General features: G+C 54.6%; 7 protein-coding genes across 7 annotated transcripts; 3 read left to right on the forward strand and 4 right to left on the reverse strand.

The window, feature by feature from the left end:
• Positions 1-2,943: 2,943 nt before the first annotated feature.
• J7T55_015058 (uncharacterized protein) lies at positions 2,944-5,045 on the forward strand (the record flags this gene model as incomplete). The annotated part of the gene is made up of 5 exons (XM_053133315.1): positions 2,944-3,045; positions 3,102-3,291; positions 3,349-3,831; positions 3,886-4,122; positions 4,180-5,045. The coding sequence occupies 5 exons, from the start codon at positions 2,944-2,946 to the stop codon at positions 5,043-5,045; spliced, it is 1,878 nt and encodes a 625-aa protein (XP_052988787.1).
• A 4,343-nt stretch (positions 5,046-9,388) lies between these two features.
• On the reverse strand, positions 9,389-10,311 carry J7T55_015059 (uncharacterized protein; the record flags this gene model as incomplete). Its single annotated transcript, XM_053133316.1, has 2 exons — positions 9,389-9,813; positions 9,879-10,311. The coding sequence occupies 2 exons, from the start codon at positions 10,309-10,311 to the stop codon at positions 9,389-9,391; spliced, it is 858 nt and encodes a 285-aa protein (XP_052988788.1).
• A 1,981-nt stretch (positions 10,312-12,292) lies between these two features.
• Positions 12,293-16,570, forward strand: J7T55_015060 (uncharacterized protein; the record flags this gene model as incomplete). The annotated part of the gene is made up of 4 exons (XM_053133317.1): positions 12,293-12,730; positions 12,825-12,920; positions 12,983-15,918; positions 15,970-16,570. The coding sequence occupies 4 exons, from the start codon at positions 12,293-12,295 to the stop codon at positions 16,568-16,570; spliced, it is 4,071 nt and encodes a 1,356-aa protein (XP_052988789.1).
• A 540-nt stretch (positions 16,571-17,110) lies between these two features.
• Positions 17,111-18,153, reverse strand: J7T55_015061 (uncharacterized protein; the record flags this gene model as incomplete). Its single annotated transcript, XM_053133318.1, has 2 exons — positions 17,111-18,029; positions 18,089-18,153. The coding sequence occupies 2 exons, from the start codon at positions 18,151-18,153 to the stop codon at positions 17,111-17,113; spliced, it is 984 nt and encodes a 327-aa protein (XP_052988790.1).
• A 307-nt stretch (positions 18,154-18,460) lies between these two features.
• J7T55_015062 (uncharacterized protein) lies at positions 18,461-18,667 on the reverse strand (the record flags this gene model as incomplete). Its single annotated transcript, XM_053133319.1, has 1 exon — positions 18,461-18,667. One exon carries the CDS (start codon positions 18,665-18,667, stop codon positions 18,461-18,463), a length of 207 nt encoding a protein of 68 aa, XP_052988791.1.
• A 605-nt stretch (positions 18,668-19,272) lies between these two features.
• Positions 19,273-20,132, forward strand: J7T55_015063 (uncharacterized protein; the record flags this gene model as incomplete). The annotated part of the gene is made up of 2 exons (XM_053133320.1): positions 19,273-19,810; positions 19,876-20,132. The coding sequence occupies 2 exons, from the start codon at positions 19,273-19,275 to the stop codon at positions 20,130-20,132; spliced, it is 795 nt and encodes a 264-aa protein (XP_052988792.1).
• Positions 20,133-20,623: 491 nt separating this feature from the next.
• Positions 20,624-21,387, reverse strand: J7T55_015064 (uncharacterized protein; the record flags this gene model as incomplete). The annotated part of the gene is made up of 3 exons (XM_053133321.1): positions 20,624-20,694; positions 20,751-20,858; positions 20,946-21,387. The coding sequence occupies 3 exons, from the start codon at positions 21,385-21,387 to the stop codon at positions 20,624-20,626; spliced, it is 621 nt and encodes a 206-aa protein (XP_052988793.1).
• Between the last annotated feature and the right edge of the window lie 126 nt (positions 21,388-21,513).

Below are 21,513 nucleotides of genomic sequence, written 5' to 3' on the forward strand. Positions count from 1 at the left end.
GGCAAGCTGCTACGCCGCCGACCTAATGTGCGATGCCGCCGCTGGTGCCGATGATGATGCCCATCAAACCTCGCACCTTTGCCTTTTACTTTACCACAGCGGTCATGGCCATCTAAAATCCCTTTTCGTCATCTGCGGTGGCTGCTGCAAGATCCTCAACCAGCCAAGCCTGGCTGCTTCCCACCCTGTCCATCCTCCACACACTGGCCCAAGTACTCATGTACCACACACACTTGGTTTGGTACCCCGACAAAGTCTACTTGTATTACCGCAGAGGCGACTGTGCCGGCTCTCCTATCACCCAAGGCTTTCGAGGTGTACCATATGCAATCCGGGAGTTAATCATGACAAGGAATATTGAAACGCCTTGTCAGCCTCGACAGAACCGTGTCCCTGGTCTCTCGACAAACTGACTGGCGGTCGAGCGGCGACGCTGAAGGATTCGAGCGCGCAGATGAACTGAACATGGACTTTCAGGTCTCTTGCCATCCACAAGCCGGGATTTCTTATCCGGTCCGCAGATATCAGCAATTGTCTTGCTTTTTCTCCCCTAGGTCCCCTCTCGTCACTGTGCGACTCGCAGCCAATATGGCGCGCTGTATACCCATCGAGCTACATGCTGCAGCCCGCCATGCATCAGGCAAAGCCCTTTCCACACCCTCGACCAGTCGCCGTGTTCCCCACCCAAACACAGGCTCTTGTTGGACCACCTCCTCTATTTTCCCCCAGCATGTACAGTACGGCACAAGGTGTCATCACACACCCGTTTTTGATTGACGTTATAACCAGGGCTTTCCGTTTGGCAGACTTTCATCTTTGCGGCATCCTCCCTGGCAGAGAAAAGCAGCCCATCACCGTCGCTCCCACGGCTCTTCCCCGATCACCACTCCGGTCGCAGTTCAGTAGACCGACCTTACCGAGATCCATCTGGTGCTCTCCCCGGTTTTACCATTACATAGAAGCGTGCCCTTTGCCCTGGTCAACAATTTGAGATTCAGCACTTGTCTCCTGGCCCATAATACGCACTGGGTTCTGTGGAATCCCCACTGTCTCCTGCATGGGACAAGGGTCTGTGTAGCCCGCGGATGTCTTTTTCTGTTTTATCTGAGTATCCTTGCGAACCACAAGGGACTCACTCCATCACACGTACATATGGTGGCACTCGCATTCTTTTTGGCATACATTACTCCCTTCCTCGCAGTCAAGCTCAGCTTCTTGGCCTACCTTCCGCCTTCTTCCTCTCGGTGCGCCGAAACGAACCAGTAGCTTCGAAGGCTCGATCGCTCTTCTCGGTAACACAGCCAACGGAACGTATCCCCATCTCGTTTGCCGCCGTAGGCGTCAGTCCAGCTCTACCTCTTCTCGCTATTCCGCGTCTGTGCTATTGGATCTTCGATCACGGCGGTCACGGTTAGTGAGCAGCATCAGCCTTTAGGACAGGTGATCTAGGAACCTCCATCTTGCGACTTCCACTTCCCGCTTGCGGACTCGGGTTCATTGCATTCTCACCTTCAGTTATACTACTCGACATTGTCTGTTGGTACCTTGGCCGAGAGACTCCACCTATCTGCCATCTGCCGCGACCATCAGGCCCTGGTGAACACTGATTGGGCTACCAAACACGACAGGAGAAACCATCCGGTCACCTCTTTTCCTCATAACTTATTAAAAACGGGCTGTGCGGTTTTGTGCAGTCGAGTTCTGTCCCACTCAATCCTGGCGATACGATACTTCGCCCGAAATCTCCGAGGCTGCTCCAGAGTCTCCTCGCTCATCTGCACAGCTCGTGCTCATCGCCGTCTGTTGCGCGCGTCAACGACTTCGTTTTGAGAAGGACAGCTCCTTTTCTCCCCCCGCCAGCGTCGACGAAACGCTGAGGTATTGGACCCCTGGATCGCACGCTTGACGCCAGGTCTCAAGACAATCGTTGCCACTCTTACACTGGGAGGCCTTCGTGGGCAAGTGGAGAGCAGCTTTCCGATGTTTCACAGCCGCACAGCAGACAAAGAAGACTGTGACGCCCGCTCCTTAGAAAGTGATCACAGCGAGCTGGCCTGTCTGTCCAAGCGCCTGTACAAGGACTAGCAATCCTGAAATCGGCTGCAGCAGCAGGGTCCTATCTGACACAAGCCAGCATTCTGCCTTTGTTGTTGATGGGCCTCTCTCTATCATTTTAATTATACTCAGCAAGACACTGTCCAAGGGATCGATACCATCGATCGTGCCGTTGTGAGCGTGGCAGTCATTTTGGTGCATATCCGCTTCCGTCCCACTCGGCTTCAGCAAGCTCCCGCTCCAACAGACGCGCAAGACCCGTGCCAGTGGTCAGTAATCTGAACTCGACCTGGTTGCTGTCTGGAAATTTGCCGTCTGTCGAGGGGGCAACCAAGGACTGTCGGCAGTTGGTTTTTCTTCAGGTACGGCTTGCTTTCCTTGATCTGCGCTGCCCTAGACCTACCCTCGCACATATATCAGCTATACACGCCACTCGAGCCTGCTTCCTTTCCAGGTGTACCTGTCGTGATCAGTCACAATTTCACATGGACCATTCGTTTCTTTCATTTGTATTGAAAATCCAGTCTGAACTCTTTTCCCTATTCTGTGTTCTTCTTGGTATTGGCTGTTGTCCGTCTCATTGGCAATTTTGGGACCCTCGTAGACCACTCTTGAGGAGTCTAAAAGGAGAACGGTCAAGGTCTGGCTTGCACACCAACCCATGTCCTCGCGCCTCTCTTTCAGCCCCACAGATATGGTACGCTGGTGCTGACCAACTATCAGTATATGGATCTTCCGCGGTGCTCTCGCCTTTGAGACGCTTTAGCTGCTGAGCATCGCATAAAAGGCCGACAACGAGGAGCCAAACGTGCCCTGTCTTGTCATATTCACCAAACGCACGTGTGAATTTCAGCATTCGATTGCAGCACACGCCTTAGCTTTGCAAAAATGGTTCAGCCGGGCCACCCATCGTCGCGCCTATGGCATCCGGCCGACAGGATGCCAGCCAGGATTCCCAATGATCCCATATACGAGCATAGAGTTCCCATGGTAAGAAACGGCGTCTACCGGAACCATATACAGACGAAGATTGACCCCGTCACTAGGACATTTGTACCATGTTTGACGAGTATTGCAACATCCCACTCAAACATTTCATCATGGCAGGGATCAGAGACGACGGACAACTAGTGAGGTTCACCGGACCTAAAGAAGCTGCGACTTCGGAAGTGCTGTCGAAATACATCGATCTTGAAGGATATCAAAAATGGTACACGACCGGAAGGGTGATGCCAAGTACGAAGCCGCTGTTTGACATTTTTGTGCGGTTTTGCTGACCTTGAATTGCTCTAGCCCCGAGTCCCACGTACGAAGAAGGCTATCCTACGCACGGAGATCCAGCTCGGCCTCATATGAGCTCCGCATACGGTGGCCGTCGACAATATGACCGGCGGCGCACCCAGGGACTGCTTGCCTACGATGACGAAACCTGTTACAGGACTCGAAAGAGGCAGAGGGGCGGCATGTCTGGCAGGAGAGATGTCACATTGGACGACGACCTTCCAGCAGTGCAAGTAGTACTCTCCAAGAAGGGCATACGGGTTGGTAATAAAGAGGAAGTGTGGAAGTTCTGCGATCAACGATTCAAGAACATACAACAGACTGCTTGTAAATTGATCGCCAAGGCCTGGGTCAAATTGATCGCGCCGAAGAAGCAGTCCAACCACCCTTACACTGGGGCAGATGCCAAAGCTCCAGACTGGTGGCCGAAACCTTGGGGTACTTCGAGGGACGAAAAAGTCCGGCACAAGGAGCCTGATCATCTTTACAAACCTGGTAGGTCATCTCAAGTTCCAACCGTTAGTGGACCTGAGATCTGATATGAGACAGAGCGTGTTTATCTCCTGAACCACATTCTACACATGATCACGGAGCCAAACCATTTGCAGCACAAAGATATCCAGAAGCATGGCCTGAACGTCAGCAAGTTGGAGGAGGCGACCTTTGAGGCCCTTGGAAGCTTCTTTGGGGACGTAGAGAACCCTAACAATGCCAAAAAGAAGCCCTATCTCAGAGAAATCTTCAAGGTGGCTCGCTACGAAGAACGCTACAAAAATGGGGAGATCGGTACGCTCATCACTTATTTTGCCATTTTTCTGTAGATTCTAATCTGGATACATACAGACGCCGAGTATGAAGCCATGGTCATGGCTGATGATAAGGTCCCCGATAACTACCAATCCGACGATGAAGAAGACGATGTTCCAAAGGACGATGACGATGCCGACCAAAACCCCTCACAGCCGGCTGCTTCGACCCCCAAGACCGCAGACCATGGTCTGCTGGTGGCTCCAAGTAGTGAGCCAAGTCCAGCTGGTAACCTACAGGGTGGGCCATTCTTAGGAGACCTTCCGGTACGAGGCCACCAGTACCACCATCAGCCGTCGATGATGCAGCCCGACCTCAGCTCCGGCCAGCCAAGTTTCGTGGAGAGCAACTCTATGGGAAACCAATCCGCGATCCCTCAAGCGACTGGAATGCCGCTACAGGAGAACTTCCCGGATCCGCACGCCTCCAGCCGGCGGCCGTCTCTGTATGCCTCGCCATCAGAATATAGCAGTGCAACCACATCCGGCTTGTACCCGAGCTGGCAGGCGACGAACCCGCCGACCACACCATCGATGTACTCTTCCTTTGATAACCAGCAGCAGCAGGCACATCAATCAGGTTCCTATGTGCACCAGCAGCCCGTTCCTCTTGCACAGACCCCACAGTACGTCGAGGCAGCATCCTTTGATAATATGCAGCGAGGCTCCTACGACACCGGTCCCACCAGCATATATCGGACAGCTAGCGTCCCACAGGGATCTGTCCATTCGCATCCAACACAGGGCTTCCCCAATTATCTTACACAGCAACACGACCCCAGGAACCTGTCCGGGCCTAGCTTGAAGATTGAATCACTTGGCCGAGGGCAGCTGCACGATGAAGGAGGTAGCGGCTTTGATTATGCTGGTACCAAGAACCACAACAAACGGTGGAACACGTGAAACCAACGTTGAAGAGAGAGGAATCGATTTGACCAAGGGGCAATTCGACTATTTGGGCCGGCTGACGTGATTTTCTTTTACACCACCACTTGGCTTCGCAGCCCTCGTTTGATCTCGATCACAAATTCGACGACACCCATGAACATCATCACAAATTCGCGTCGGCTTTCTGCAAAAAGTTTTTTCCCGCCTCTACAGGAATAGATGGTATAGCTAGCGGCTGGATTACGACAGGACAGCTTCTTCTTTCTCCTTCACTTGTTTGGCTCTCAATCATATGCGAAAAGTCCTTTTCGCGATCATTGGTATACCTAATACTCGAACGAGCATAATCCGGCCCCTTGCCGTTTCTGCGCAACGCAGTTTGGATGGAAGAGACGAAATGATGCGACGAATCTAGGTTCCTGGCCAAACAATTTCCTAGTCTGGAGACTGTATGGCAAGGGTAACTGTGTGTGCGCCTCTGGTCAGAATGGGTTTAAGGGAGGCGGTGACTGGTGCGCTAATTGGCCCCCACAATCAGGAAGGAACACGAGGTGTTTTTGTTTTCTATTTTCTACTTAACGACGGATGAGAATATAGAGGGGAGGGAGAACGCAAGGGCTCAAGAGCGAGAACGAAGCACAACAGGATAAAACTTTTGGAAACTTGGGTTGGTCAGGGCGAAGGTAAGGGGGCACGGGCGCTCGAACAGAATGATGGGTATTTCACGTGTGTCAATCTTTTGTGATTTCTATTCCCACCAGGAAGAGCATTAATTTACCCCAGCTAAGCGAACATCTCGTCTACATTTCTTCGTCTACGAATTGACCTCTGGGCTATTTTCAGGGCAGATGGAGGCAGGCAATTAGTCCATCACCAGATTAAGCCGTTGTCAAACGACGTCGCATGACGTCCGGTAACAAGGACCTTGGAACTGTTCCGGTGTTTGGTATATTCGAGTGTGTGAAGTTTTTTGTGCTCGGAACGACATTATAAATGAAAGGGTCGTCTTGACATGAGAAACACGTCTTGGATCTGTGCTCTGCCTTCCTTCTTTTCCCTTTGGATTGACTTTCAAGGATGTCCTGATGAATGCTGCCTTATTCTTTGTCTGGCGCCCATCATGCATGAGAGGAGCTGGTGGGTGGAAGATCATGGTTCGAGGCATCTAGTAACCCGTAAGCGAACGCTGGATCGGCCTTGTCACTTTTCTTTTGTGGCCTGCTGGGTATCGTCTCATATCATTAACAATCCAAGGCCGTGTGTCGTCAAGTACTTCACTCCAGCTCGCGTATTTGGGCCTCACAATAAAGCTCTCAGCGCTATTGGGTCTTACTCCGTCTGTCCCTGTCGCTCGCGCGAGCATCATGCAGATTGCCTTCCACGTGGCGGGAAAAGATTGCCAACAACCATAGCCTGTAAACGGACCCCCGCCCCCTCCCCCTGTGCGGACCGTCCTCTGTGGGTAGACCTGAACCTTATCTGCCAGCAGCGGAGCGGCAGCCATGCATGCGTATGGACAGGATCGTGGGCGTCGCATCAGGGAGGGTTAAGGAAACCGGTACCCCTATTTGGGGAAGTAGGACTGTTCACCCCCGGCGCAGCACGGTAACGCGCGCATGTGAGAAGTGACCAGGACACGCCTGCTAGCCACCTATTACTCCTCAACAAAGCCTGGTGATCATGAGCGCTGCCAGGCCCACATCAGCTAGTCAGTCCATGGGCATCCCTTGCCCGCCACCCTGATATGCGCCTGTCTTATGCGCCCGCCGCGGCTCTTTGTTGGAGGTGTTTCGAAGCATGTATATCCCTAGCTCCACCATGATGGGCGAGGCTGGGGTTGTCTCACACGGTCCAGATCACCGGGATGGACCACCATTGCCTCGCCGTGCGGGCGCATGGCCTCCTAGACCTGGGTTGAACACGCCTCGCTCACGCAGGCAACCCTTTCTCATGCTCACCAGAGCAGATTAAGGGACCGACAACCGCCCAGCCCGCCCGCGTGCCCGCCCGTCCGTTCATGAGATCCTACCCCAGACCCCGTCCCTGGGCACGGGGAAGGCTGCGCCGTCGACTACAGGCCCGTTCCCGCGCAGCAGACCCTGCAGCCCAGATTGCGAGGTTGTTTGACGCATCCCGCGGGCAGGACATCTGCCTGCCCGCCCGCCCGCCCGCTCTTTGGACCGTTCCGTGCAGCTGTCATATGCACACATCCACCTCGAGGTTGGCCCGCGACCTGGTTCCTCTGAACGTGGGCAGCGACCAGTGGGGCAGGAAGTTAGGTTGGCGTGCGTTTGTTCTGCCGCAGGGACATACACACCTTCCCCGACGACGAGGGGACGCATGAAGTAGCATGCTCACAGGGGCAGCTTTAGCCTGCTGTTGCATGGTGCGTTTGGCGGGATCTTAAACGCTGAATCGATCGGGTGGCCGTCTTCGTTGTCTACGCGCATGCATGTGTGTGTGCGTTTGTGTGTGTGTGTGTGTGTGTGTGTGTGTATGCACGCATGCATGTATGTATCTCGCGGTGCAGCAGCGCAGTTATGGTCGATTCATGTCGACCCCGGGCCTCGATGAGGTGACAAGCAAACAGGAGACACGCAACTCATGGATGTGTTTGGACAGCAACGGGACAAGCCGACAGCATGATGCGAGGCAGCTGCCGCCCATGGGTCTCGGTAATTGGTGCATCGCAGGATGGGGGCAGGGAGATCGGGATTGAGAGGGCGCGGTGATCATCGCCCCTTTGGGGCGGCAGGAGGAGACGCAGGGCCGGCGAGGAAGAGCAGCAGCAGTAGCACATTGGGGGACCCCTCATCAGATCCGCACGGGGTTAGAGCTATGCAATGCAGCCTCAACAAACTATGCCGCTCCTCGCCTTTGTCAGACACAGGAATTGAACCGCGCCTGGGTGAGGGAGAAAAGAGACAATATAGATGAAGGGTCTTCATTGCAGATATACACCTTGGCGCGCGCCCGCGAAGATGCGTAACTTCTAGTACCGGCACCGCAAGACAGGTAGCGGGAGGTTGAGGACATCCGGTTGCTTGCGTCGCATCACAGGGGTGGGAATCCTGAGGGCATCGAGGGCTCGTCCTTGAGCTCCTCTACCACCCACCCCGGCCTCCTGCCTTTGTACTTCGCAAGTAACCAGCACAGTGTGACTATTTGAGTTTGTTGTATGCGCGCCCGTGTATGTTTCGGAAGGGGAGGTATATTGGAGGCTGGCTGGGGTGTGTTGTACGCGTTGCGTTGAACGGCGCTGTGTAATTACGGGTACATGCTGCTGAGAGCGGCCGGCCGCCCGGCCAGACACAGTACGACACGGGCTGACTGTTGGCGTGGACGGAACGGTGGTCTTGCCCGTCTCGCGTTTGACAGGCCGTCGTTTGACCGGGTTCCGGGGCTGTGTGGCTGCCCCCTCGTGGCCGAGCTGAGCTGTGTTGAAGTTAGCCGGCCCTAGTATAAAAAGAGCGCAATGTTGGCCTAGGAGAGATGAAGCGGCTCATGTTCCACAGCCCCGTTGTCGTGCTTGCTATGGCTTCTCACCACTTGCATCAAGCCACTTGGATAATATTGTAGGCTAGATATGGAGAGACATAGTCGAGCCGTTGCCACAAGCTGGGTATGAATGATCATTGCCTCTGGGGTGTCTTCGTGTCGGTGCGGATTTGAAGGCATAGGTTGCGATTCGCTTCCGAGTGGCGAGCACGACTCTTTGTCGCAGCTTCTCAAGTGTAGTTGTCAATCGTACGTAATGGACAGAAGTCTGAATAATTGGATAATGGGCCTTTTTCCATTTTTCTCGTGGTGATGGGGTTTCTGCTACTCGTCTTGGATAGTGCTCCAGAAGTGCCCTTATTATGAATATTTTTCCATCTCGAATATCTCCACTGCAATTGACTGATCCGACATCGTAGATGAATCAATGATCCAGCTTTGACAAGTCCTTTGGCTGGGTGCTTAAAGGCCAGTTGCTGTGGTAAACTTGAGCCGTACATTGTCAACCCATCTCTTCAGGACGCTGGGTGGTTGTCACAACAAGGTGTCAATGATATGGCCATCCGAGATACTCGCATGCGAGAGACTGTTTTGACGCTCTCAACTGTTCATATGATCTCATATACCACGCCCTGGAATTGCCATTACTGGACCGCTCGATTCCGTTGCCTGGTCTGCGTTCTTTCAGCTTAAACCCGCTCTCGTGGACTCGATCACGTGCTCTTCACCTCGGTGATGCTAGATGACTGCTTCCTGTGATGAGGAGCATGGCCCATGGTAGTGATTCGAGGACGTGGGCTGGCCAAATTCGATACGCACTGATCTGAGTTTGTTGCATGATGGGGAACCTTGCCCCAGACTCAATCAGAATTGTCGCTGTCCTCGTCATCACTCGAGCGCTTTCGCTTCTTGGACACGGCCTTCGGCACCTCGTCTTTCCTCACGAAAATGTAGCTTCGGGCAGCGCGGTCTTCACCCTTCCAGCCACCACCAATGTCGCCCTGTTTGTTCTTGACGACACCAAGTGTCCTCGCGTGGTGGTATCCTGGGTATGCGGAGGCCTGGAAACGGAAGCTGCGCTCAACTTGTAGCCCCGAGTGCCGTGCTAGATCACGGATGTTCCAGAGTGTGTATGGTTCACCTTCAAACAGAGTGATGATGATAGTTCCTCCCGGCGCTAGCGAGAGCAAAGCCCGCTTGAAAAACTCAACGAGCAGTTCCTGGTTGTACCGTACCTGGCGGTTGACATCTGTGCTCTTGCCTCCCACGTGCGGGAAGTTAAAGACTGCGTAGACTTGTGGTTAGCCATGTTTGTCTACCACTGAAGGTGAGGGCAGAGGCAGGCATTACTTATCCTGTCCATGATGCCGACCGAGTCCTTGCCTGACTTCTTGGCCCACGGCGCCATCTTTTTGGCGTCTACTCCATAAGCCACCTTGCTTCCCTCGGCCTCGATGAGCTCCACATTCTCGTTCACGTGAGGGTACTTGGCAGTGAGCTCCTCCAGATCCTTCTCCAGCACTGTCGCTGTGACGTTCTCGCAATAATGGTGCTCTACAAGGGCCCTGGAGAAGCTAAGGTCGCCTTCACCGACGAGAAGTATGGCATCTTCGGGCGAAAAAGGGATGGTGGGCTCGAGATCTCGAGCGTCGGTGTTAGGGTTGCTGCCGCCAGATTTGGCTTGCGGTTTTTCAGTCTTATGGGCTGGTCTCTTGCCCTTGTCCTGGGCCTTGTGAGAGGCTGGTTTGTGCTTCTGCGGCAAGGTCTTGCGTTTCTTCGACATGCTGTGTTACCGTCAATCAGTGATTGAAGAGCGTGGTTTCAACGACATGCGAGTGAATCAAAACTGCTTCTCGATATTGGTCGATACCCACGGGTTCCGGGATTGAATCTCTTGCATTGATGAGCTTCATGAGCCCTCGCGGCCGAGCCCGCTTTTCGAGTGCTCATCAACCCTTGACCCCAGAAATAGACACGCGAGGGAGGTCAGCCAATTATAGCCGACTAAAAGGTGACATAAGCAGGGCAAAGTACCCGGTACAATGAAACCATAGGGGTACCTGACCGATCCTTACAGCGGTCGTTTTTTTCAGCGTCGTAATCGAGCTTGGAAGAGAGACCCGTGCAGATAGATAGGACGGAAGAAGGCCAATCCTGTGATGAGGACCAAAAGGAAGCCATAGTCAGACATATTGTCGAAGTAAATAGGAGATTCCGACCCGGCAGTGGTTGTGGCTGTTCCGAAGCCCCATAACTGGCGACAGCCCCACAGTTACGGCATGCGACGCGAGACGAGATGCCCTGACTCCGTAAATAAGGAGTTGCCACAGTATGGGATGCGCAGTCAGATCAACAAGTGCATCATTGAGCCCTGGAGTACTTCTCATCTACGGGATATCATACAGTATAAGGCTACTGCAGAGGGGCGTTACTGCTGCGGAGAGGAAGCTACACCTGGATAAGCCATCCCACAGCTCTCTAAGAGATCTGCCGTGGAGTGATGAGACGACGGGGTTGGTGTTTCCCCTGACAGTGTGGCGGGCGATAGGCTACATGAGTTGCTCGAATAGAATAGCGACAGCAAAAGCAGAAATTGAAATCTTGCGCACGAGTAAAGCAATTCCACCGGTAGAGTGATGGGGTAAAAAACTGGGGAAGAGAGGCGAACAAGAGCTGTTGTCAACATTGAAATCGTAGTGACGCTGGAGATCTCGTGACGGGGGTATGGTTGAGCTCCTCCTCTCGAGCCACATGTGTTGATGCAGGCTTCAAGTGCTGTCCTCCCTGCAGGCTGGATGCATCACTCTATCCAGGAAGCAGAGCACCGTGGAGGAGTAAGTGAAGGGCCAAGTGTGCGTACATATTAGATCCAACGTCGGCGAATGCAAGGGACCAGGCCGACGGCCCCACGATATTCTGGCGCATTGCGACCAAGCACCAAGGACCGAGGACTAGGTACGACTAAGGAAGGCTGACTGGATGGATGGGTGAGTGAGTCCATCTCTGTGCATCGTCAGTCTAAAAAACTTGACGCAGACAGGCGTTGCCGCTAGATGAACAATTGCTAGATGTCTAACAATGAACCAGACAGGACCTGAATAAGAAAGAAAAGCTATTGTCCTCAAGCATAGTCTGCATTTTCATTCCGGGTCGCCAGGGTGTCGAAGTCAGGTTTTTTTGTTACCCAAAGCGGCAAAGTAGGTGCTGAGTTCGAAAATCTCCGCAAGTACCTTGTACCTCGCCCAGCAGCAGCCACCAGACAGTAGCGGATTGGATTGGATCCCCTTTGGCATTGACACCGACCTGGCGACAGCATCAGTCAAGATATCCTGACCACCGTCGCCCCGAGCAGCCCGTTGATGCGTGCTGCCGTTCTATTGCAGCCTTGTTCCCTCTCAGCCGCCTTTGTTGATCTCACTGGGACGGCCTTGTGCTCGTCGTCGCATTCTGCTGTCATTATTCCACCTGGCGGATTAGACCAACACACGCACACGCACACACAGCCAATCCATCCACCAGCCTGGCCGGCCATCACATCACTTTCTTCCCTCACAGGAACTACACGTCGCCGACCCAAATTTATCACATCTTCCAAAGCGTCCAAGAGCTCGCAGTCTGATTTCATTGAGCTCACCGGCTGCTCCTCAGGTTCTTGTTTCTCGCGATCCCTGACACACCATTCTTCCACCCTATCCTGATCCCCATTCCTCTCTCTCCCGTCTCACCCTGCACTTAACTTACAACCTCACCACCTGAATGGCACCATGAGCGACCCTGCCCCCCAGCAACCCAGCCCGACCAAAAGAGGTCGCGGCAGAGGAAGAGGCGCCTCATCACGAGGTGCTGCTTCTGCTCGCGCTGGCAGAAAACCCACTGCCGGGCGACGGGGCCGCCAAAAGGTCTACGAAACATCTCGCGCCCAAGCAGCTCATGAGCGTCAGCGCGATCTGAAAAATGCTTATGCTACCGTGGCAGCTGCCATGAGACCGGCTCTCGAGGAGCTTGCAGATCGGAATATCGACTTGCTCAAGTCCAAATTTGACGCTCACCAGGAGGTCGACCAGTACACCGAGATCACCCGCTTCCTGGACCAGCGACTCCAAGGTCGGCTGTCGGAGCTTGACGCAAAATTGAAGCTCAGCACCGCAACCGCACAACACGAGTGGGACGCAAAACAGGACTACACCGGCCAGTCATTTCACGTAAGTAATCAATCAATCAATCAATCATGGCCATCTCAATCCTTCGTTGGCTTCTTTTTCTCTGTCTTCTGGTGCATTTGCTCACACCTCCCAGAACCGCTGGGATGACCTGGTTGAGGACTACCTCGACGCTCAGCTCAGGCGCCTCGATATACTGGAAGACCTGCAGAGGACCAGGGATCCATTAAACGTAAGTGTCAATTGTGACAGACCCTCACTCAGTATTATCGCCGTGTCTAATGATTTTCAAAGAAACTGGACCTCTCCTGGAACTACAAATCAATCACCACAGAAGAGGCTGCCGAGCAAGGCATCTACCGAAAGATCTACAAGGGTGTAGAAGTTCCTTATCCTCACCTCCATCCAGAGCTGGCCTCGGAGGCAAGCAAGTCCAAGGCTACCCGGACTCCCATCAAACGCAAGGGTGCGGAGCTCCTCGAGGGCCAACCCACCCCTAAGCGGCCTGTGAGCTCTCTAGACAACAAGGTTGGCGCAGACCTTCCTCGCCACATTGGTGGTCTGCTCTCTGCAGTGGCCCCAGATGAGCCTGCAAGCCAACCCCCATCACCCTCACCTGTTGATGACAATGATGACAACCCATCTCCACCAAATGAGCCAACCACGGCAACCCGCGGCAGGAAACGAAAGCAGGTACCTGCACGGTCGCCATCGGCTGAAGTCGAAGAGTCTGATGCTGGTGAGGACGAGACTATGCCTCCACTTCCAAATGGTGCAGCAGAGCCCGATGAACACGGCGCTCGGCTCATCAACAAGAGGGCCAGAGCAGGCGATATGCCCAACAATCGCATCATGCTTCCAGCACTGTTCGAGTATGAGCCCCACGAGATTGGCTTCCGCGACTCGACCAACGACAAGAGCCGTGGCGCCACCAAAGCTAAGCGCAAGAAGTTTCTGGGCCAACCCAACTCGAACGCCATGTTCTTTGACCGTACCCTTTGGACCTACGATGCAACACAGTATGCAGATGGTGACCTCGATCAGGACTTGATTGCGAAGCACAAACTGCATCCCAAATACGGTCTGTTCATGGAGAACTCTGCCAACGACGCAGAACCACCTAGACCATACCAGTCTGGCTGGAAACCTACTGTATTTGTACCACCCGATGGGAAGATCATCCATACCTCTCGATCTATTTCGAAGGCTAAGGCCGAAGGAGCCTACGTCAAGAAGACACTGAAGAGCATGCTGAGTCAGTTCATGGACCAGGAGGACTTGACGGAAGATGACCTCTATGATCCCGAGACTGAGAGGTTATTGCATGAACGCGAAGACAACCGGATTAAACTTGAGCAGCAAGAAGACGAGGCTCAAGACGAGCAAGACCAGCAACTGGGTGCTTATAACATCGAATTGCTTGTCAACGCCTCCTCTGCCTTGGAGTCCCGAGAGGCCCAAGAAGCCCAAAGTATACAGGAGGCCCAGACTGCGTCACCAGTCCTGTCACGACCCTCGACAATGTCACGGCCATACGACGCTGTCAGAGACATCTTTGGAAACTCCAATTTACCCCCTGCTGCAGCATCAACACCGCCTGCCGAAGATGTGTCGGCCATGAAGTTTCTGGCAGATATTGCCATTCAGGAAGCCGGTGAACCGCAAAACAAGCTGGCACCCAACTCCAATATCGAAGAGCCGCCGCAAATTCCAATTCAGATGCCTGAGCCGGTCCGTCCAAAGCAGCTGCGAGATCCCCAAGAACTCGTGCAAGCGGACGATGCGATGGGGTCCCTAGAATACCCTGATCCTCAACAAGGATCTGCGCCGCAATTGGCTATGCCGGAGCACTTTACGGGCGGAGACCGGACATACGCTGTGCAGCCTCATCAAAACTACCACGACCAGCAGGTGCCACAGTCCCCCTTGGCGCCGCCCGAGCACTTCACCTACCGAGGCCCTGAGAGTGTACACGAACGACAGCACGCGATGCAGGCGATGCAGCCTCCGCAACCAGCTCCTGGTCAATACGGACAAAATCCTCCCCCAGCACCTCCAGAGCCATACGGATATAGAGAGGCAGACGTACCTTACGAACAGCCACAAATGGCGAGGTCGTTGCCACATGCGGCTGACGAGCGACATGTGCCAATCCCCAATACGGATGATGCACTCTTGGACCCACAACTGTTCGAGGATGGTCAGCAACCAAAAGGTCCCCAGCATCAGAAGTCACAGCAGGCTCCGCAACAACAGTTGTCACAGCACAGCAACACGCTTCAGCAACCGCAGACCAGTTTCTTCCAGACTGCTCTCAATTCTCCATCCACTCCTACACCACAGGGGCCGCCGCAGGGCCCGCCGCAGGCACCGGACTATCCTGAGCCTCCTCAAATGACGCAACAGTATGCCGGACCGCCCCTGGCTGCTGCTCCAAGACCAGCTGTACCTACGGAGGGATCACCGGGACGGACCCCCTTTAGTAATCCAGCTGGCCTAGAGACACAGCCGTTGCCGCCGTTACGACCGCTACACCGTGGCTCGGGGTCGGGTCAGCTCATGCACCCAACGACCCCCGGACCTCAAGCACCCCAGCACATCACGACGAACACTAATGACCAAATGGCAAATTATCCGCCGCCACCTCCATCTCAAGCATATGCTGACCAGCCCTATCAATCGAACGGATATGGGCCCGATCAACCTCTAATGTCTACCGAGCAAGGCCCTCGACCAGGTTACATGGCCCAGCCTGTAATGCAATCCGGCCATCAACAGCCGACGTCCTATTCCATGCAGCATTCGTATCCACCTGGGGCACCAATGGGATCTCAGCATTCAGCACAGTACGATCAAGGCGCCGGGCAACAGAGTCAGGTTCTACAAAGCCCTCCTCCATATCACAACACACATTCAGCAGTCTCGACCTCTCCAGGCAGACGCAGCGGAAGCATATCATCCACGCGCAACAACAGCAACAATAAACAGTACCGTGAGATCAAGCCCGCACCTCGACAGGCTGAGACTTGGGACAACAATGGATCAGAGCTGCGCACTCTTATGTACAATCCGTACGAAGGCATCAGGGACTACTCAGCCACGGCACCACCGCCCTCGCACGGGCCCACGCAGATCCGAGGTTGGACGCATACGACGGGAAGTAGGAAGTCTCGTGGCAAGAACTCAACGGATTCGCAAGCTGACCCTTCGCCGGCGCGGGAAGACAAGAAGTAGGGCTCTTCTTCCGGCCGAAAGAGGGCACGTCCAAGAAACGAAGTTAGGCAGAAACACTCTAATGCCGAGGCGACGGAGCCAATTTCTGCGCAGCAAGTTCCTGTAGAGAATGGTCCTCAGGAACAAGGGCCCAACGCGCAACGGTTCAAAGAGCAGGGACCCAAAGCGAAAACAACGGGCCAGCCTGGAACTGTTCACAGCTTAGCCATGCAGCAAGAGCCGACCTGGGAAGAAGTCATTCATCCACCAACCCACAAGTCCAAGAGCAAGAAGCGCGGGCCAATTGACGACAAGGAGGACTGCGACCCCCCCGTGAAGCGTCAAAAGATTGAAGGCGAGGGAGAATGTGGTCCAACAACGGAGACGCCAGTCCAGTTCCGCCCTGCCAATCGTGCCCCGCCGACCGAGGAGGATCTTGAATTAACCAAGCCGCTTCAGGGGCCTTGTTCAGATGCTGAAGAGGGGATAGACGATGGATTTGAGCAAGATCTTGAATACGATCAATCCTCGCCGCACACTAAACGGGTGTCCGAGCTGAGAGGTAGCCGCCCCAAGAGATCCTCCAGAACGAGACACATGGAGAAAGTTGCCAGACGGAGCGAGTACGGACTCAGGAGCGGCCTCAGGAAGGAATGGTCAATGAGCTGACAGGATGGGTCTTGGCCCAAATTATCCCAGCCCGCAGCACCGGGTGCATGAATCAATTTTCTTTTGCTTCAATAGTCATTTCTGTTTTTATTTCTCATACGTGCCAGCACAGCAGAGTTCGTCGCTGGCACTCGGCAAGAAAAGCGCGCCATGTTCATTATGCCAGAGTTGTTTGGAAACATGCATTCCGGAGTTCAGGACCAGCCAAAACCAGGGCGTGTACAGGACAGGGAAAAGGGAGGGAAGATACCCTTCTCGGCGTGGCTACTCGTGCTTGGTCCCTTTCTTTTCCCTGTATAATGTTTTTCTCATTGCGAATCCTCTTTGTTTTCGGACACGAATGGTGTCTTGCAACAGGTCGATCTTATGGCCTCGCATTTACAGGTTAGGGAGGCATCAGGGAGGGTATGGATTTAGCAAAGCATGCTTTAATAACCAGATCTTAGCCGAACATTTGACACAGCGCCTTGACCCGATTGACATGCCAATGCTTCCGCTTGCAATAGTCCCTCATAATGACTCAGCCGATGTAAACCCTTCTCAGGCGGTGGCAGACGCTAGTTTGCGATGCTCCTCCAACCTCTTCAGCTCTTCCTGCTTCCACCGCTCCTGTATACGCATTCTCTCCGGTACAAGACCCTCCCTGGGCTGCGTGATCTTCCAGCCCTTCAACCCTTCCTCCTCCTTCCCTAGCATCCTCAACGTCGCCCTCTCGACTAGACTATACTCACTCCCGTCATCCCTGTAGAACCGGAACGGCTCCTTGAGCGCAATGGGCGGGTTCGTGATGATGCGCACGTGGCGCAGGGCGTTGTTGGTAGCTGCGTGCAGCATGAGCGGGTGCAGGATGTAGACATCGCCGACGCTGCCGGTGACCTCGACAAAGTCCGCGTCGGCGCCCCGCGACGCCACGCGCCTGAACCAGTTCAGGTCCTTGTCGGCGCGGAAGTCGGCGCCGAAGTTGGGCTCGCCCCGCGGCACCATGCGCGGCGACACGCCCTCCGGGTGGGCGTGCAGGTGCGCGGCGACCTCGCGCATCCCGCGCGGGTAGATCACGGTCCCGCCCCCGCGCGGCGGCACGTCCGTGAACAGCGGCACCACCAGCAGCCCCTGCTCCGGCGAGTCCAGGTAGTGCACGAAGAAGTCGCCGTCGACGTGCCACCTCTCCAGCTCGCGCGGCGGGTCCGCCTTGCCCTCGCGCTCGGCGGACCCCAGGTTCACGATCAGGCTGTCGCGCCACTGCCGGAATGCTGGGTTGATGCGGTCCTCGCCGCCGCAGACCTCGCTTATCGCCGCCCAGGCGCGGGGCGCGAAGGTGCTTGCGTCAAAGGTGTTGTGGTGCGGCATGTTGGTCCAGACTCTGTGCCATGTTGTCTTGTCTTTGGGGTCCATGCCCAGCCGGGTCCAGACGTCTTTGGTGATCTCATCGGCTTGTTCTTTTGTGAATGCTCCTGGGATCCTGGACAGTGTCTGTTAGATATCTCTGAATCTTGAGATGGGTAGCGGGTGTGGACTTACTTGAGCCAGCCGTTGTTGAGGAAATGCTCCTTCTCTTCCGGCGTCAGAACTGGAACTACGGGCATTTTGTGTATATTTCAGAAGTGTTCCTGATTTTGAAGTGATTCTAGGGTATCAGTGTATTGATTGATAGGGCAATGTCAATTGGGCTTGAGACAGGCAACATCGTGAACAGTCGCAGACGAATATCCAGGCGCATTATATACTTGTGCATCATCCATCGGAAGCTAAAGCAGTGGCACCTTGATATGCAGCCCCCATGGTCGCCTTCACTGGCAGCTGTAAGCCCCAAAGGCGCACGTATGCGGGGACCATGGGGGTCAGGTACGCCATTGATTTATCCAGGGTGATGCTATTGGACGGCGTGAGCGACTATGCGGCAAGCGGCTTCAGGATAGGCGAGCCGGACATGGACATGGGGTGAGCCGCGTTGAAGAGAACGCGGCTCTTTCTCTGACCGGCTGCGAGCGTCTTGGAAACTCGGTTCATGATGGGTTCGGGGGATTCGGAAGAACGAGACTTTAGAGCCTGCCGTGACGTGGACGAGTTGGCACTTGAGTTCGAGGTCATCGTGACCATTTGCGGCCGCCGGCTAAATACAACCTCTTGACTTGACACTGGCTTTTCTTCGCAGTAAGTTTTCGCAGTTGCGGAATTGCGCTTGACCGCCATAGGCACCCGTCGCTCCCCGGGAATAATCAGATCCGAGCCCTCAAATTACGTTCTCACACGTCGAAGTTGGTGTGGTCAGATGAAGTAGTTTGCAGTTGAGGGCCTGGCACGCATCGCCGGCAATCTAGCATCCCTGTCAACTACACATGGGAAAGTACTCAGGTACCCAGGAACAGGAACAGGCTCAGACTAGGGGGCCCGGGGGAGGAGCCCGTAGTGGATTCAATTGGCCGGGGTAACTTCACCGCCCGTCCCTATTCGGTGCAGAGGTGCAATCAATCCATGGCAGTATCCCGACTTCCGTAGTAGAGCTTCATGTTACAGCTGGAGCTCCTTGCCGCTCAGCAGACCACATCGCGTGCCCTCATACCTCTCCATGCCAGCAACAACACTTGTTTATCGTTGCTTCTTCAAATTCAAAATCTCGTCACACCGACTTTTCGAAGCAGCCTCTCTATCGATCTTCGCCCCAAGGCATTGGCCACACCGGCGCTTCAGTCCAGATCGCCATCATGTCCACAATCGCGCCCGATTCGCTGCGCTCGTCGAAGCCGCCCATCATCCCCCTCCCCTTCGAAGCGAACCAACCCCAGACCATCCGACTCTATCCACTGTCCAACTACACGTTCGGCGTCAAGGAAACCCAGCCTGAAGAGGACCCAAGTGTCGTCGCTCGACTCCGACGCCTCGAGGAGCACTACAACCAACATGGCATGCGACGCACCTGCGAGGGCATTCTCGTCTGCCACGAGCACAATCATCCCCACATCCTGATGCTGCAGATAGCCAATGCGTTCTTCAAGCTTCCGGGGGACTACCTCCGGCCAGAGGATGACGAGATCGAGGGCTTCAAGGCTAGGCTCGACGAGCGCTTGGCCCCTGTCGGCAGCCTGGGAGACGGCCAGACGGCTGGTGATTGGCACATCGGCGACAGCCTCGCCCAGTGGTGGCGCCCCAACTTCGAGACCTTCATGTACCCCTTCGTCCCTGCCCATGTCACTCGGCCCAAGGAGTGCAAGAAGCTCTACTTCATCCAGCTCCCAGAGACCAGTAAGTGCAGCGCGCCGGACTAGCTTGAGTCACTATGATTGTGTTCTAACCCTGCCACCCTACAGAGGTTCTGAGCGTTCCCAAGAATATGAAACTCTTGGCCGTTCCGCTCTTTGAACTCTACGACAACACGGCCCGTTACGGACCCCAGCTTTCCGCCATACCCCACCTGCTCAGCCGCTATAACTTCGAGTTCGTCGACGAGAACGGCAAGGTCGTGGCTCAGACTCCTGGTGGCAGAGCACCGGATGGTTACGTTCCAAAGACCCGAGTTCTGGCTGGTGACGACATCAACATGAAAGAGGAAGACGCCCCCGAGTAGATCAGCAGGGGCCTCGGATGGACGTAGTTTGGAAGCATTCAGAACGAGGCATATCAGAACGGCAGACGCAGGCTCAGAGGGCGGGCGATCAATTTCTTGAATGCTTGGCGAACCTTTTCTATTATGGCCGGCCGGCCACACTCTGCATGGTGTTTCGGTTATTGAAGATAGAATCGAGATCCACCGAAGCTGGTTTATTACCATAGGCTCGAAGTATTGCCGTGGAAGGCACATTCACTAACAATGAAATTAATGATACCCCATTGGGCAGCCACCTGTCGCTCGCGAATGCTTGAGGATTAATAAGGCCATCGAGACGGTCACCAGGGCCCGCATCATAACTTCAGTAGAAAGGGCAATGGCCTCGACTACCAGGAAGGTAGACCATGATGGTTGAACAGTGAAGACGATCACATTTCTATGGGAAGTCGATGAATACTTCGCAGGCAAGTAGGATTCATTGGTTTACCCTGTAGCAAAGCAATGGTCTCCTATGCCTTCTCTCCTTGGATCGTTGCGACAACACGTCTCTGGTGCTTCATTGCTCGAAATTCGAGATACCCTGATAGTCGAAGTCAGCATTCTTTCATTGACAAGCCTAGGAGGGATTAGACGTACAGATCCCTTGCCAGGTACCTGTGGCCAATTTCCCGTCTCGGATTGGTATCGTCACTGATGCACCGACTAGCGCCGACTTGATATGAGCCGGCATGTCGTCCGGGCCCTCTGATAGTGCCCACCCACGTTAGCAATCTCCACAGCATATTGTGACACTCGGTCGAGTGACGGATAGAGAAGCAGGCAAGTTCTAACCAGCAGAGTGGCGGTACAGTTCCTCCCCCTTTGGCCCCTCCTCAGGTGCTATCCGGTCCAGCGCATCGCTCATGTCGGCACGAACGTCGTCGTCCCAGTTCTCGTTCAGGCTGAGCGCGCAGCTCGTGTGCTGGACAAAGAGGTTCAGCAGGCCAACCTTGTACTGCTTCAGCTCGGGCAGCGAGCTGACGACGTGGTCCGTGATCAGGTATGAGCCCCTCGACTTGCTGGGGAGTGTGAACTGCTTCTGGTACCACGAGCCCATCCTGATGTCTGCTGCTGGGCCGCCGCCGTTGTATGTTGGTGTTGTTGAGGAGGAGAAGATTAGGCTGAGCGGGAGTGTCCAGAGGTAGTGGAATATTCCTGGGAAGAAGGCGATCAGGATTAGCGCGAAGAAGAGGATTGTGGTGGTGTGTGAGGCTTGGGGTGCGTTTGCGAGCATGGTGGAAGTGAGGGAGTGATTTGATAAGAGGCGAACGTCATTCGCGGGGCAGTTTTGGCGGGTCGTCAAGCTCCCTGCCAGGGTCCAGGGGGCCCAGGATAAAGTAGCGATTGAGGATTGTTTACA

This window comes from Diaporthe amygdali (genome assembly GCF_026229845.1).
Source record: "Diaporthe amygdali strain CAA958 chromosome Unknown NODE_36_length_484128_cov_64_979186, whole genome shotgun sequence".
In the NCBI taxonomy this organism is placed as follows: Eukaryota; Fungi; Ascomycota; class Sordariomycetes; order Diaporthales; family Diaporthaceae; genus Diaporthe; species Diaporthe amygdali.